General features: G+C 42.8%; 1 protein-coding gene across 1 annotated transcript in view; it reads left to right on the plus strand.

Moving 5' to 3' along the window:
* The window catches only part of LOC114564993 (calcium-binding mitochondrial carrier protein SCaMC-3), a 52,650-nt gene that overhangs the window by 26,538 nt on the left and 12,086 nt on the right, over window positions 1-14,026 (plus strand). Inside the window, exon 3 of the mRNA XM_028592755.1 lies at window positions 4,211-4,359. Within this exon, the coding sequence (XP_028448556.1) occupies window positions 4,211-4,359 (149 nt within the window). The remainder of the gene's footprint in view (window positions 1-4,210; window positions 4,360-14,026) is intronic.

Genomic DNA, 14,026 nt, shown 5'->3' on the forward strand with positions numbered 1-14,026 from the left:
GGGATATGCTTGCTTAAATAGGTGTCAGTTAGCGGTTTTGCCTGAATCCTCCTCAGATGCTCTCGCATCACTGGGTCAAACTGAGCCATTAATTGTACTTGGCCAAGGAAATTTCCTATGGAGGAAATATTTATTCATAATTCAAATTGAAAGTCCAAAGAGAAATTGAAAGTCCAAAGGGAAAACAGAGCAAATTTCAATTTAACATTGGATTTTAATTTTCATTTGGCTTTTGAATTTCAATTTCCATTTACGATTGCCTTTTCATTTGGACTTGACACATGTCAATGTAAATGAGGAGGCGTGGCCCAAAGGCTGGTGGGAGGGTCTGAAACGAAAGGGGTGCAGAGGCACCTTATGAGCAGCAGGGGGAGCTTACTTCTGTCTGCAGATTCACCACTAGGCTGGGTCTTGTTTCACATGATAGAAAATGATGATGTAAGCTAAACACAAACCACATTTCATGCAACAACCGTGAAGTTTTCATGTAGTTACTATAATTGGGCCCGTGTTAGTGAGGACTAGATTAGGACTGGATTTAAAGCTGATTCTGGTTCCCAACTTCGCCCCAGGTGTGTCTGTTTAAAACACGACTCGGACAACTTCTCTCTTTTGATGTTATATTTAATTAAGCAACAGTAGAAACATGGGTGTGGGTAGCTCTGCTTACGTGTTTTTGTGTGTGGTCAGATTAGCCCAGATCCTGGAAGTAACTGGCAGCAAGGCAGCAACCCCAGCAGGCACCGGCCAGCTGTCACGTCAGACTGTGGAGCTTCTGAAGTCTGACCAAATTTGCTGCTTTAGAGTCTACTCTCAAGCCACACCTACCGTTTACAGACAGACAATGAGACATTCAACTCAAGTGTGTTTATTGTCATTTCGTGGTGTTACACATTTAAAATGTATAAAAACAACATATTAAAAACTACATACGAAATAGGTTACATTTAGTGCACACACATTTATAGGCTCCATAAAGTTCAGCTAACGCATACTAGCGTTAGCGCTTGGTGGGCTGTAAACTGAGTATAAACGCAGCTGTAAATTTGAGTGGAATGTAGAATGGTCGGCAAACTCAACCAGCAGTTAGTTGGATACAAGCACCAGTCCGTGTTAACACAACCCACCTCCACTAGTCTTAACCGGCAACAGAGCAGCAGGCCTGGTAGCTGGATAGTCCGGTACACCGTTGTTCAGCCATGTTTCCACAACAACAAAAACACAGCAGTCTCTGAACTCACGTTGGGAGTTTTGTTGAAGTTGGATGTAGTCCAGTTTGTCTAATGAGCGGTCACTTTCAAGCAGGATTGATGGAACAGGTGGCCGGCTAGCGTTAGCTTTCCACCTAGCTAGCTCATAGTCTATATACCATGGGTGGTAGTTTGAATGCACATAATTGTTGTAAAAGTTTTCTGCCGAGAGATGGCTGACGCTCCTTTTGCTTCGGAAAGCTTTGTCTAAAGACCACAGTCCGACCCCCTACGGTCGGGTTGAAAACATGCGGAAGTAGCTCCTGATACTAGTAGCTACTACTGATAAAGGACTACAGTCCATTGCCTCTGGGCAAAAAATCTTCCGATGACTCAAACATCGTCGTTTTAAGTCATCTGAAAATTTGTTTCCACACAACAATACAAAGATCTCTCGTCTCAGGGGGGACATGAGGGAAGGAAGTACAGCCATTCAAAAATACTACCAGGTTTCTACTGATACAAAGCTTAATACTAAATCGGTGAGGTACCCCTTTAAGGGACAGTGTGAAATACCCTATATAATCACCCCTTTAAATAACGTTGGATATAAATGTGTCTTTCCCGTTTGTTCCAGGATTTGGCGTCAGAATTATACGTGCAGTCCATCTTCACAGACGTGGGCAAGCAGACTCTGAAAGACCTAGTCATCCCCGGCTCGCTGAGTCCCAGGACCGGCACTGGCTGGCATAGAGCATACGGAGAAACGATCTATGCTCTGGCTGCACCGGCTGATTGCATTGTGCTGCCCTCTCTGCCACCGCACGGCACGCAAGGTACACACAGACTAATGGCAGACCTGTCAAAATGTACGAATTTTTCGTACTCTGCACACATTTTGACCCTTAAGTACGCTTGTACAATTCGCTGCTCTCTAGGTACGCATTTTGTTGCATCTCTCATTTCTCCGGTTTAAGTTTCTATGCAATCTATGATGTTGATTCTGCCGCTGAGCAGTGGAGTGAAAAGCTTTCGGCCAGTCCAAACGCTGCATTTTAACTCTCCGCCCACCTGCCCCTCCTAGCCAAATGCTTTTGCGTTTAATTCAATTCAGTGCCTCAGCGAGCCAGGCTGTCCGGATAACCGTAGGCTGGCATGCCATGGCCGAACCGCCTCAAAAGGTTTGTAACTATTTGTTATCGGGAGAGATAGCCTTGCCTCCACATGTCCAGGCTACCTCACCTAGACAGTATATAGAACCTCCTCAGTCCTCCACATGTCCAGGCTACCTCACATAGAGTATATAGAACCTCCTCAGTCCTCCACATGTCCAGGCTACCTCACCTAGACAGTATATAGAACCTCCTCAGTCCTCCACATGTCCAGGCTACCTCACATAGAGTATATAGAACCTCCTCAGTCCTCCACATGTCCAGGCTACCTCACCTAGACATTATATAGAACCTCCTCAAGCGTTCTACACCGTGTGCAAGACAGACCTCAACATCAGTCACCATGGGGCAACAAGGAACGAACACAGTCCCATAAACCCCCTGAAACATAATGAAATTAAAAAGAAGTGGATGATAAGAAAAACCCATTCATAGTGTCCATCAGTGATGGGAGTAACGCGTTAAAATTCAGTGGTTGAAATGACTGCAGAGACGGATACATTTACGACACGGACATTATTTCCCTGAGTTTTTTTTTTTTTTTTTACACTGCGTGTCCCGTCACTGTTCCCCGTGGTCAGAGCCAGAACCAGAGACGGTAACTGACAACATCTGTGTCCTGTCAGTGACGACAGCAATGTGACTGAGCAACTGACAGATAACATGTCGAGAATTAATGTTAAGTCTTGCTACAGGTAATATTACATTTTATCAGCGGTGGAAAGTAACTATAGCCTACCGTCGGCTACTTTGATTCAATTTTAATTGGGTATTTTTCATTTAATCCTACTTATTAGGCTACTTCTAGTCCACCACAATTCAGACTTAGTCAAGTAGGCTATTGTATGTTTTACTTAACTATTTATTTTATAGCTTAAGTTGCTCAGCGTCAGATTAATAATATGAATGAATGAATAAGTGTGTGTGTGTGTGTGTGTGTGTGTGTGTATATGTAGATAGATGGATAGATGGATATAGTGGATAAAGATGAGACTTTGACCCTGTGGTGAAATTCACAAGCTACCTGCCAAGAATACTTCCGCTTTTATTTTGGTGAAAGTAACATAAAAGTAGTATAAGCATTACAATTCAGAGACCGTAATATAACTAATTACTCTCAAATGACAGTAACTAGTAATCAATAATGTATTACATTTTGGAATTAACTTGCCCAACACCGGTGCCATCCTTCCCATTAGTTGGGGGCAGTTAGAAAAGTGGTGGAATGGCTAGAAAACTAAAATGTTTTTGAAAGGCCAGGTGCTGATTAACATAAGAAAAGTTTACAGACTATTTATGTGATGGCAACTGACATAATGCAATGTCACCCATGTCAAATTTTTAAAAGCGTATGTGAAAATATCTGACCCATGTTATTTATTAGCCTATAATTGTGTCTCTGTCAGGCTTCAATGTGCTTTTTTAGTAGTTGCTTTAGGCCTATTTAAAGTTGCTTTATAAGTAAATCATTACTTGGACTAATTAATTTCCCTTAAGTAATCAGAAGAAGGCTATGTGTTGACCTGGTCTAACTCTCATCTTTAACACAGAAGTACTTAGGCATATTTATTAGCTCTCTCTGCCTCCTGTTAGTTAGACTAACAAATATATGGGCACAAAATATTGGACAGGATATAAGAAAACATTTGTATAGTAGTTTCACTATGCGTACAGCCATTCATTGTTGTACTCATAAAATTTCTTCAAGTTTGGCAGGTCTGTAATGGCTGAATCTCTGCCGCCTGACTGCACGCAAGGTACACACCGGCTAATGCCTGAATCTCTGACACATGTCAGAGCTGTTTACAAACTCCAAAAAGATCCTTACGAGTGTGTCTCTGTCTGTAGGTAGCATGTCGGTGGTGGAGCTGAAGAGGAGCGCCAGGAGGACTGACCAAGCTCTCACTTTGGCTTTCGGAGAGCTGGAGGAAGACTGTTTAACTACTACTGCTTTTGCTTTGTGTAAGGATCACAAGCTGCGCATGTGGTCCTTCACGGTGAGAAACTCCACCGAGCTTCACATGTACATCGGACCGGCACATACCGGTTCTCCACAGGCCTTCTGCACTCTTTAACAAGTCTAAAATAGTCTAAAAGTTCAAAATCCAAGTTTAGGCCTTAAGAAGTCTTAGATTCTCTGAAGTCTTGTTAACCTGAAGCCAGAGCAAACCAGCAAGGTGTAAAAACTCTCTAGTTGTTTATTGTCTAGAGAAAAACCCTTAAAATCTACAGGAGAAATGGTAGCTCTTCTGGGTTTGAATAAAGTTCTGCCTGTAATTTAAAATACCTGATGAAGAGAAGATTTTTTGATGTTGTGCTATCTCACTGAATAGTTGGTTTATTAAATGGAGAAATAAAATGTTGAAGAGACACTTTACAGATAGAGTAGGTCTAGACCACACTCTATAATTTACAAAGCCCCAACAATTCCAGTAATTCCCTCAAGAGCAAGCAGTGGAGAGAAAAAACTCTCTTGGGAAGAAACCTCAGACAGACCCAGACTCTTGGTAGGCGGTGTCTGACTGTGCCGGTTGGGGATATGATGAACAGTGGCAATAATAGTCACATTAATAATGGAACAGTGACTTCAAATGGTAGTCGTAGTAGTTCATGTCATATCAGGGCGCTGCAGGGCTACAGGATGTAGCGTGGCCCAGCAGAGCATGGATGGACGTAGCAGGAAGCAGCAGGGTTTGACATATATAATATATATCTCAGGCAGATGCATGTGCACTATCAAGTCTTCTGGGTTAAAATGGAGTTACAGGTTGTTGTTGCACTGTCTCAGATTTTGTTCAAATCTTGTCTATATCAAGAATGTGTCCCAAGGCCTGTAAAATATTTCTGTTCAAATCCTATGTCTGAAAAGACTGAAACAAATGGTAGCGTAAACTTTGAGCAAAATCTAAGAGGGTGCACCTTTTTTTTTTTTTTTCCTGGATTTTGACCCAGAATGACCCAGCTGCATGTCATTTGGCTCTCATCCTCACTCAGTGCTCCTCTCCATAGCTGTCTTGCTGTACGTTATGTTAGGAACCATGAAGAGAAGGTGATAATTCAGGGTTAGTGAAGTGAACCTGTCGAGTGATTTTCTTTGGGGTAATTGTTTTTACATTGACTCAGGCAGGTTAGATAGCAAGCAAAGTCTACATTTTGAAAAATAAAACTTGTGTTTTGCTTAAATATCTGATCCTTCTGCTATTACGAAACACAGTGTTGGCTGTTTATAGCATTATGTCTTTTAATGTGACAAAAACACAAATTTTGACTATGTATTGGTATATATATTTTACGGTGGTGTAAAGTGCTGGAAAAAGCTTTAAAATGGGCCTTGAAAGAGCTTGAATTTGACCTTGGAAAAGGTGTACGAACCCTGATTCGAGGGCCGTGCCTCCCCCTACCACAGGCCTTGGCATGGCAAAAAAATATCCTCATGACGACTTGCGGGGGGAAAAAGCAAAAAACTTCTCAGACGATGGTGAATTGCTGCAAATTGAATTATAAATTCGGCCTGTTCTCGAACAGCGCAGGGAAACCTGATCTATAGACTACCTATATTAGTAATACCTTCCGAAACGGCAGGCATTACGGCACTCGGGGACAGTTTCGATATACCAGACTTATAAATTAAAATTTAACAGAACTATATATTATAGGCTATCCAGTGATAAAGATTATACTATATAATATTTATATAAAACACTTAGCTGTCTGACATTTCCCTCTGGAAACAGCCGGTTTCCCCCAGAGTGGCGAGGACCTGTATTTGGACCGGGATGGCACGGTTCCTGTGCGTTACCCTCTCTATTGGACTCACTTCGCTACATAGAGCCAAGAGCACAGCTTTAGGTAATCTAAATCGGCATATTAGCCAGTCATCGTCGTGGTCCCTGAAGTCTCTTTTTCTCCTGATTCTTCCATTGGGGGTTAGTCCTCCTGCAGGGCCATCATGCAGCGTTACGCACGGGTTCACCGCAGTATTTATGTTTACTACAATTTGTGGTTAACACCTTGCCAAAATCACAGCATCATCTAGTGGTATCCCTCACCCAGAGATAGAATTTGAAGACGAAAGTCTAATAGGCAAACACACTTTTTTCCTTTGCAGGTTTTGTTATGAACAGTATTAAAATTAGGACAGCTAACGAGGACATTAGGTGTAACGATTGCGCCAGAGCTTAAGGGCTGGATTTCCAGACTTTGACATTTGATGATCTATGCACAGTTTTAAAGACAGATATTTAGTGTTCTGCAGTTATCTAATGGTAGGGTATTAATGCTATCCTGTATTCCATGTAGTCGGGCCATCTCCTCCTCACAGTCACATTGTCCGACAATGTGACTGAGACAGAGCCGATTAAACATTAACTTTTTTGTTTTAGATTTGAGTTGGATTTTACAAGGTGCTTATGGAACAATTATCACTCAGTACAAGCGCAAATAGCACTGCTGGATGTCATTTTAAAAGTTTCTTATATTAAAAAGGAGATACACAATGACAAGCCAGCTGGAATCTGCCACTCTCTTGTCTCTCTCCTGAGCGCGGTGCGTTCCAAATTAAGTGGAGTAAGTAAAGTTAGATCTGCTACGTGGTGGTATGATATAGAAATTAACAACATAAAAAAAAATGCCAATGAAAATAATAATAATAAAGAACTTATTTCGTTTTTGATCAACATTTCTGATGTGTTGGACTATGTCGCCACTGCGTTTAAAATATTTCTCAAAACTGCAGTGACCCCCCCCGCCCGCCGATGACCCAATACCCCTCCAGAGGATCTGCTCTGGCGCTGACTCTGTGCTGCAGTCAAATGTCACACTCAAATGTTTGAGAACTGGCTTAATGTATGAAACCAGAGCACCCAGACTCAGAACTGGACCATATACTGAAGATTTTACCACCATTTTTTATTTGTTTTTTTTACCATTTGTGTTGGAGTACTGCATCATTCATTAAGCAAGTTTTTTTTATTTTTTTCACTTTCCATTTGTGAGCGCAAGGCTGACAGCTCAGGACAAGCAGAGCAGGCAGTGTCAAAGTCATCCACTGTGAGGGAGCTTAGGATAGCAGAAACTTGTGCCACTATTTCAGGTTCTGCATCAAGGGTAGAATCAGCAGGCACATGTAAGGGGAAACGTGAAAGGCAATCAGCTGTATAGTTCTGAGAACCTGGTCGGTAGATGACATCATAGTCATTTTTCTGCAGCCCACACACAGGCAAGTGCTTCTTTTTCAACAGTTGAATATTTCCACTCTGTTGCAGTTAGTGTGCGGGAAGCAAAAGCCACAGACTTCTCTGTGCCCTCAGGTTGTACTTGTGCAAAGACAGCGCCAAGTCCATAATCACTTGCGTCTGTGGATATTACTGGACGTAGAGAAGGGTCAAACAGGGCAAGTGCAGGACTGTCCACCAGAAGTTGTTTAACTTCTTCAAAACTGATTTGTGCTGCAGGAGTCCATGTAAAAGTGTCTTTGTCACTGGCACGTGCACGCATAGGGGCCACAACTGTTGCAACGTTAGGCAGGAACTTTGAGTACCAGGATACTAGGCCCAAGAAGGAACGCAGGGCAGCAATGTCAGATGGAGGCGGGGCTTTCAGAACAGCATCGATGTGCTCTTGGTCAGGAAGAATGCCATCTGCAGTGATGACATGGCCTAGGAAGCGTAGAGAGGGCTTCCTGAAGTGACATTTGTTGTCATTAAGCAGTAGTCCGGCCTCTTTCAGTTTTTGGAGGACAATGTTGAGGTTCTAGTCATGTTCAGCAGGAGTGTTGCCATAGACAATGAAGTCATCCAAATAATTCTGGACACCTGGGATGCCTTTGAGGATGTCAGCCATCATTTTCTGAAATGCTGAAGGGGCCGATGCAAGGCCATAGGGAACCCTACAGTATCTGAAAAGACCCTTGTGTGTGATGAATGCTGTGAGGGCTCGGCTATCTTCATGGAGAGGCAGCTGGTAATATGCATTAGCCAGATCAATTGTAGAGAATACCTTCGCACCTTGTAGGTTTGCGAACAGTTCATCCACATGAGGCAGGGGGTAGCAGTCTGTAACTACCGCTTTGTTAGGTTCACGGAGATCTGTGCACATTCTTATTCCACCAGTTTTCCGTCCTGTGACTACGATAGGTGAAACCCACGGTGATGCATCAATCTTCTCAATGACGCCAGCTTTCACCAAGCAGTCCAGTTCCGCTGAGACGGAAGCCCTTACAGCAAAAGGCAGGCGTCGTAGTTTCCGACGTACAGGTTTGACAGTATGGTTGATTTTCACCTTATGCACAAAGTTGTGTGCACAGCCGATGTCAGGAGCAGCAGGGATGCAGGATGCAGTTGTAGAGTCAGTAGTCATCACAGGAACAGGAGGAGCAGTGGACGGAGGTAGGACAATACTGCCTTGAATGCAGATGTTTAAGGCAGCCATGAGATCTCGTCCTAGGAGAAGGGTGCCCTTTTTCACCACAAAGAACGTGGCTGAGGAGGTCGAAACTCCTCTACTCACTCTGACATGTATGCATCCAAGCACTGGAATTCTTTTCCTTGTGTAGGTCACCAGTCGACTTGTAGGTGGGAGCAGTGGTATTTCACTGAAGTACATATCGTAGATGTGGCGTGGCAAAATGGATACTGCAGAGCCTGTATCCACAACTAGTTCAAGCTCTTTGGCGAGGGAAGCAGGTGTACTGACGGTAATTTTGCACAAAAGTGTATCTGGTGCATGGCAAGGGTCTCTCAAGTACAGCACAGTCAGTTTAGACAGCTCTATCTCATGTACATCACTGGTTTTGAGTGAGCGGCAAACACGTGCAAAATGTCCAATTTTATGACTTAAGATTTACAAGTTGCCTTGGCTGCAGGGCACTGGGGGAAATTAGCTACATGTTTGTCGGAACCACATCTGAAACAGCTGCGTGAGGATGTAGCAGGAGCATTGGCAGGCTTTCTTGTATGGACAGGGCTGTACAGCTTGCGCTGAAACACTGTCACCTGCTGCAATCGTTTTAGCTTGCTGAACAGCAGATTCCACTTGAGTTGCAATTTTAACTGCTTTATCCAGTGTCAAATCCGTTTCTAACAGAAGCCTTTCCTTAATGCTTGCGTTGGTCACATGTTCAATTAGCTGGTCACGGATCATTTCATCCGTTTTATCATCAAATCCACATTTTGAAGCAAGGTTGTGTAATGCAGCCACATACTGTGTAAAAGTCTCCTGAGGTGCTTGTGTGCGCTTTCTGAAGATATGACGCTCCACGACAACGTTAACTTTGGGCGTAAAATGTTTCTCTAAGGCAGCAACAGCGGAGGTAAAAGTGTCACCTGTATCTGGAAATGAGTAGAAAGTCTGTTGTCCCTCGACTCCGAGGCAATGGAGTAATGTAGCTCTCTTGCGATCCTCAGGCCAAGCATTCACTAATCACCAGCATGTAATCCGCATCCACATGTCGAAAGGCATCGGCGGCTCTCCAGGGCAAGGCAAAAACATCGGAGGCGGAGGCACGTTAGCCATGATGAATCAATAAAAAATCTTTAACAAGTGCCGTTTACTTCAACAGGAAGCATTATATTATTACAACAGTTCTAAATAGCAAGCATGCTAGCAAAGCACGTTACATTCAGTAGTCGCCATCTTCTTCTCTCACTCTCTGTACTCAGGGTCTCAACTTATAGCTGCTTTACAACAGTGCCTAGTGGTAGAATGCAGCAGACATACAAAGATAGAACACAACAAATCTAACGACTATGAAGAGAAGCATGTGGGCCTGGTTAGGCGGACGCTGCAACTCCTCAATCCCTAACTATAAGCTTTATCAAATAGGAGAGTTTTAAGTTCATTCTTAAATGCGGTGACAGTTTCCGCCCCCCGAACCCAGATTGGGAGCTGGTTGCATAGGAGAGGAGCCTGATAACTGAAGGCTCTGGCTCCCATTCTACTTTTAGAGACTCTAGGTACCACAAGTAACTCTGCATTCTGGGAGCACAGTGCTCTAGTGGGACAATAAGTTATTAGGAGCTCTTCTAGATATGATGGTGCTAGACCATTTAGAGCTTTGTAGGTCAGGAGAAGGATTTTAAATTCAATCCTGGATTCAACAGGGAGCCAATGCAGAGAAGCTAATACAGGAGAAATATGATCTCTTTTCTTAGTTCTTGTGAGAACACGCGCTGCAGCATTCTGGATCAGCTGGAGAGTCTTAAGGGACTTATTTGAGCAACCTGACAGTAGGGAATTACAATAGTCCAGCCTGGAAGTAACAAATGCATGGACTAGTTTTTCAGCATTGTTTTGAGACAGGATATTCCTAATTTTGGCAATGTTACAAAGATGAAAAAAGGCTGTTCTTGAGGTTTGTTTTAGATGGGCATTAAAGTATATATCCTGAGCAAATAAACCCCTAGATTTCTGACAGTAGTGCTGTAGGCCAGGGCAATACCATCCAGAGCAGCTATGTCTTTAGATAATGAGGTTCGGAGGTGTTTAGGGCCCAGCACAATAACTTCAGTTTTGTTAGAGTTTAACATCAGAAAATTATAGGTCATCCAGGATTTTATATCTGTAATGCACGCTTGAAGTTTAGCTAGCTGACTGGTTTCGTCTGGTTTGATTGACAAGTATAATTGGGTGTCATCCGCATAACAGTGAAAGTTAATTGAGTGTTTCCTAATAATATTACCAAGAGGAAGCATATATAAGGAGAATAGAATTGGTCCAAGCACTGAGCATTGTGGAATGCCATGGCTAACTTTAGCATACTTGGAGGATTTATCATTAACATTAACAAATTGAGATCGATCAGAGAAATAGGAATTAAACCAGCTTAAAGCGATTCCTTTAATGCCAATTAAATGTTCCAATCTCTGTAACAGGATGGTATGGTCAATAGTGTCAAATGCAGCACTAAGATCTAGTAAAACAAGAATGGAGACAAGTCCTTTGTCTGCAGCAGATAGAAGGTCGTTAGTAATTTTCACCAGTGCCGTCTCTGTGCTATGATTCTTTCTAAATCCTGATTGAAAGTCATCAAATAAACTATTGCTATGTAGAAAATCACATAACTGATTAGCAACTACCATCTCAAGGATCTTGGATAGAAAGGGAAGATTAGATATAGGTCTATAGTTTGCTAAGACCTCAACATCGAGAGTGGGTTTTTTCAGAAGAGGTTTTATCACAGCTATTTTAAATGACTGCGGTACATAACCTGTTAATAAGGACATATTGATCATATCTAGTAATGAAGTGTTTACCACGGGTAACGCTTCTTTGAGTAGTCTCGTTGGGATGGGGTCTAAGAGACAGGTAGATGCCTTAGCTGAGGATATCTTTAACATTAATTGTTGAAGGTCTATAGGATAAAAGCAGACTAAGTATAGGTCTGGAATAGTCGTTCTTTCTAGCAGTCCTGCGTTTAAAGGTGAACCGTTAGAAGTTGAGGGCAAAAGGTGATAGATTTTATCTCTAATTGTTATAATTTTATCATTAAAGAAGCTCATGAAGTCATCACTACTCAAAGCTAGAGGAATAGATGGCTCAGTAGAGCTGTGACTATCTGTCAGCCTGGCTACAGTGCTGAAAAGAAACCTTGGGTTGTTCTTATTTTCTTCTATTAGTGATGAGTAATAGTCTGATCTGGCCTTTCTTAGGGCCTTCCTATAGGTTTTGAGACTTTCTTGCCAATCCAAACGAGATTCTCCCATTTTGGTGGAACGCCATTTACTTTCGAGGTTTCGCGAGATTTGTTTTAATTTGCGAGTTTGGGAGTTATACCAAGGTGCTAGTTTCCTTTGCTTCATCATCTTTTTTTTGAGGGGAGCAACAGAGTCTAAAGTCGTCCGTAGGCAGGTCGTAGCACCGTCTACAAATGTATCAATTTGAGAGGGACTGAGGTCAACATAAAGGTCCTCTGTTATGTTAATGCATGACATAGAGTCAAATGCTGTTGGAATATCTTCCTTACATTTAGCTATAGCACTGCCAGATAGGCATCTAGTGTAGAAGCTTTTATCTAATTTAGTATAGTCAGGTAGTAAGAATTTGAAAGTAATTAAAGAATGATCTGATAATACTGAATTCTGCGGAAATATTATTAAATCCTCAATTTCAATACCATATGCCAGCACAAGGTCGAGGGTGCGGTTAAAACGGAATACGGACCTGGAGCCCTGTAAATAACAACGAATATAATTGGCTGTAATGTTTTCCATTTTGGATGTTGAAGATTAAGAACAAGACTCTCAAACGAGTTATAATTTAGTTTAGGATTAATTAACAGGCTTGAATCAAAGATGGCTGCAACTCCCCCTCCTCGGCCTGAGCCTCTAGGAATTTGAGTATTAATATGACTGGGAGGAGTGGCTTCATTTAGACTGACATATTCTTCATGACCCAGCCAGGTTTCAGTAAGACAAAATAAATCAATTTTATTATCTGATATCAAATTGTTTACCAATACTGCTTTAGAAGACAGAGATATATTTAATAGTCCACATCTAATTTTCCTATTTTGTTCTATCGTTGCAGTTGTTTTAATTCCAATTAGGTTGTTAAGTATAGCGCATCTTTTGTTTACCTTTGATTTAACCGATCTGAGCCGGGGGAAAGACACCGTGCTTATTAGACTATGAGTGGGCGACTGCTCCAACGGAAGCACAGAGGGGCGCATTGCACTGCACCTCTGATTACTAATATCAAACTTGGGTTGTCATGGTTTATGACCGATAATAGACTCAGTCAGATTTTTTGATATGAGAGCGGCTCCGTCCCAGGTGGGATGAATGCCGTCTCTCCTAGTCAGGCCAGGCTTTCCCCTGAACACCCTCCAGTTATTCACATAGCCCACATCATTAGCTGGGCACCACCCCGACAACCAGCGGTGGAAGGATGACGTACGGCTGTACAATTCATCACCGATCAGGTTTGGCAGGGGTCCAGAGAAAACTACTGAGTCCGACATTGTCTTTGCGTATGCACAAAGTGACTCAACATTAATTTTAGTGATCTCCGATTTACGACCATTACCACCAACGTGAAGTATGACCTTACTGTATTTACGGTTCTTTTTAGCCAGCATCTTTAGATGGGATTCTATATCGCCCGCTCTAGCCCCGGGGACACATATGACTGCAGCCGCTGGGGCCGCCGGCTTCACATGTCGCAGTATAGAGCTCCCAATAACCAGAATTGGCTTCTCACCGGGTGTATCACTGAGTAGGGAGAAACTGTTAGAGAGGCGAAGATGCTCCGGTTTAGAGCGACCGTTATCATGTGCGCTCCCTGGTCTAGATCTAACGCTACACTTCCCTCGGACAGTCACCCACTCGTCCGGCTGCTCGGGGTCTGCCGGGGGACAGCTAGCAGAAGCTACAGTATGTTGGCCCGCTTCAGCTACGTGGCGGTGGCTAGCTACGGAAGCATATGATTCTGATTCCATGATGCGGAGCCGTGCCTCAAACTCACTAAGCTTTGCCTCCAGAGCAGCAAATATATTACATTTATTACATGTATCATTATCAGAGGAATAGCTCAACATTTGACACACAGAGCAAGAGAGAGCAGGAGAGGGAGAGGAATTAGCTATTGCTAATAAGTAAGGAGGGAGACGTGCTTACTCCAGAGCAGGCTCATATTCTGAAACTCTTTGGCATCGAGATGGCAGAATTC

The sequence above is a fragment of the Perca flavescens genome, chromosome 12 (genome assembly GCF_004354835.1).
Source record: "Perca flavescens isolate YP-PL-M2 chromosome 12, PFLA_1.0, whole genome shotgun sequence".
Classification (NCBI taxonomy): domain Eukaryota; kingdom Metazoa; phylum Chordata; class Actinopteri; order Perciformes; family Percidae; genus Perca; species Perca flavescens.